Source organism: Elephantulus edwardii, unplaced genomic scaffold (assembly GCF_000299155.1).
Source record: "Elephantulus edwardii isolate Elephantulus edwardi_28Jun2011 unplaced genomic scaffold, EleEdw1.0 scaffold00304, whole genome shotgun sequence".
NCBI classification, from domain to species: domain Eukaryota; kingdom Metazoa; phylum Chordata; class Mammalia; order Macroscelidea; family Macroscelididae; genus Elephantulus; species Elephantulus edwardii.
Window position 1 is genome coordinate 2042761 of NW_006400054.1, and position 2872 is coordinate 2045632.

The 2872-nt window shown below is 49.4% G+C and overlaps 1 protein-coding gene across 2 annotated transcripts in view; it reads right to left on the minus strand.

Moving 5' to 3' along the window:
- Positions 1-2872, minus strand: part of DDX54 (DEAD (Asp-Glu-Ala-Asp) box polypeptide 54) — a 21930-nt gene that overhangs the window by 16143 nt on the left and 2915 nt on the right. For both annotated transcript variants that reach the window (XM_006900987.1, XM_006900986.1), the window contains exons 3-5: positions 1121-1191; positions 222-410; positions 62-111 (exon numbers count right to left, since the gene is read on the minus strand). In XM_006900987.1, coding sequence (XP_006901049.1) covers positions 62-111; positions 222-410; positions 1121-1191 — 310 coding nt within the window. The remainder of the gene's footprint in view (positions 1-61; positions 112-221; positions 411-1120; positions 1192-2872) is intronic.

Genomic DNA, 2872 nt, shown 5'->3' on the forward strand with positions numbered 1-2872 from the left:
GAGACTGTGGCATGGAGGTCTGTGTGATTGGGAGAGACTGTGGCACAGGGGAGAAACTTACTTGTCCCCGCCCAAGATCAGGGCGGTCTTAAGGCCTGTGAACTTGCCCAGCTGTGGAGAGAGAGAGAGAGACAGAGGATTAAGGTGGGGATGACACAGTCCAGCCCACCCAAGTCTCCCTGCTCCAGGCCCCCTGGTCGGCCCAAGCGTCCCTCACTCACCTCCTTGGTGAACTTCATGGTCTGCAGGGCCAGCTCGCGGGTGGGGGAGAGGATAAGGGCTCGGGCCCCGGTCTGGGCACTTCGCACCTTGAGCCGCTCGAACATGGGGATGAGGAAGCATGCCGTCTTGCCACTTCCCGTCCGGGCCATGGCCACCACGTCCTTGCCGTCCAGGATCATTGGGATGGCCTGAGAGGGACAAGTGAGGGGGTGGGTGGACAGGGCCAGCTCCTGCACCTAATTCCACATGATCTAGCGTGTCCAGTCCCCAGGGAAAAAGGCCAGGCAGGGATCTGAGTGCAGTCAAGGGACATGCACCCAGCTCTGACCTTATTCTTACAACATTACCTTGTTCGTATACCCACAAGGATGGGCAGTTCACGAGCCCAGGTCTTCCCACCACTGAAACATTTTTCAAATTGAGTACAGACTCTCCCTCCTGGCCTAATCCTTCTGAGATCCCCAGAATAACAGCATCTCCACTCAGCTAAGCGTCTACAAACAGTAACCGTGAGCCTAGGATAAGAAGGGGGTTCCACTACAATCCCAGAGGTGTGCAGTTCTAATCCACCAGATGCTCTGTGGAAGACGGAGGGACAATCTCCTCCTGTACCAGTCAGATCTGATTTGATGGTACACACACACAAAAAATTATAAAAATTAAAAAAAAAAATGGGGTTCCATGAGCTGCCGCGGCAGGGCCTCCACATCAGGCAGCCCTGGAAAGACTAACGGGGTTCCCACTCTGTCCTTTACTGGGTCTGACTTCTTCCATGTGTAACACGGGGTAGCTCAGTGAAGCTTCAGCCAGGCTAAGAGGGCTGACAGCTGGGTCGAGGGGTGGCTGGCCAGCAGCCCCCCAAAGGAGGCCTCCCCATGCTGGACCCCCAGCCACGTACCTTCCTCTGGATGGGCGTCGGCACTTTGTAGCCCTTCTTCATGATGCCTTTGAACACCGCATAGCTCAAGCCTAGGGAGACATAGGAACTGTGAGCCCCTCATTGACGGACACCCTCCACAGACCCGAGTTCGCATCCCAGCTGTGCAGCTCAAGTGGCCCGGCCTGGCCGTGATTCAGCGTACTCACTGTATCTTAGGGACTGTGACGGTGACTGGTTGCCAGGACTGAGGGGGGACATCTGGAGTCAGTCCGGAAGCACAGCATCCACCAATCACCAGCTATTTGTTATTATTGTCCGGTGTCATGTTTGTTTTTTAACTTTACTCCATTGACAGAGCAAAGTGGTTTCCACTGAACCATTCATATGTGTTTTGTTTAGTGAAATTGACGGTTATCCCTGCAATGTAACAGAACCTTTCTCCCTTCCATCCTTTCTATCCCTTCAGGTCTGCGGAGCTTCATTCCCGAGTGTCACCTGCTTTTTTTTTTTTTTTATATATTTTTAGTTGATTTTCATATAATAATATCTTTATCGTATATTTCATGACAGTTGCTTTTGTATACCTACATTAAGGGCAGGAAATGAGGGAATGAACCTGGATCAAGCCCATCCAGCCTCAGGCCATCTGGGGGATTCTGCCCCACCCACCTTCATCTTGGCGCCTTAACCTCAAATCTACTGTCTGCTTATTTATAAATAAAAGTTTAACTGAGGTACAGCCCTGCCCATTCACTTACTATCTGAGGTTACTTTTCCCTACAGTGCTGAAAAGAGTTACCTTCTGTTCCTTCAGAAGAAGACAAAGGAGAAACAGATTAGAAGACACAATAAACTGTGGTGTGTGGAGCTAGTTTTGAGCCTGGGTCGGAACAGCTTGCTCTAAAGGTTTCTGTGGAACACGAGCACCTGGATGGAACTGAGGAGCTGTTTAAGGAGCCCTGGTGGTGCAGTAAATGAAGTGCTCTGCAGCTAATGCCAAGGTCAATGGTTCAAATCCACCAGCTACTCCACAGGAGAAAGATGGAGCAGTCTGCTTTCATAAAGACTTTGGCCTTGAAGTTTATGGGGCAGGTTCCACTCCGCCCTGCTGAGTCACTCTGAATCCGAATTGACTCGACAGCTGTGGGCTTCATTAGTTTTAGGTGGGGAAGGCACTGCATCTTTCACAGGTCGGTATGAAGGGTCTAGGATTCAATGGCAGAAGGGTGAAGACTGTCTTTGGCATCGACCAGGGTATGCATGAGAGAAGGCTGTTAGAGACTTCTGGGCACTCACCACCCTACTGATTTCTGAAGAAGCTTAGGACATTTTTGTTCTATTAACTGACAACCTGGACTCCTTCTGTAAACTACCTATCCCATTTCTCTGTCAGGATCCCTTTCTTTTTTTTTTTTTTATTGATTAGTAAACGCTTTTTTTACATGTATTTTTATACACACATATACATATGCAAAGACGCATGTGCCAAGGGCAGGGACAACATTGACACGAATGATTAATTCCACAATAAGGGATCTATCTTTCACTTTTCTGTAAAACGCTGGTCTGTCTGATACTTCTCTCAATCTGAATATTCAGATTAAGACAGACTAGGAAGGTTTGGCCATCCACGTCTGAAATAGCAGGCCTCCGAAAACCCTATGGACAAACCTGCTTGCTGAAATTGAGGAGGACCTGAAGCGCTTGCTGCAGAGGGTCAAGGACTGCAGCCTACAATATGGATTGAGGCTCAATGTCAAGAAGACAAAG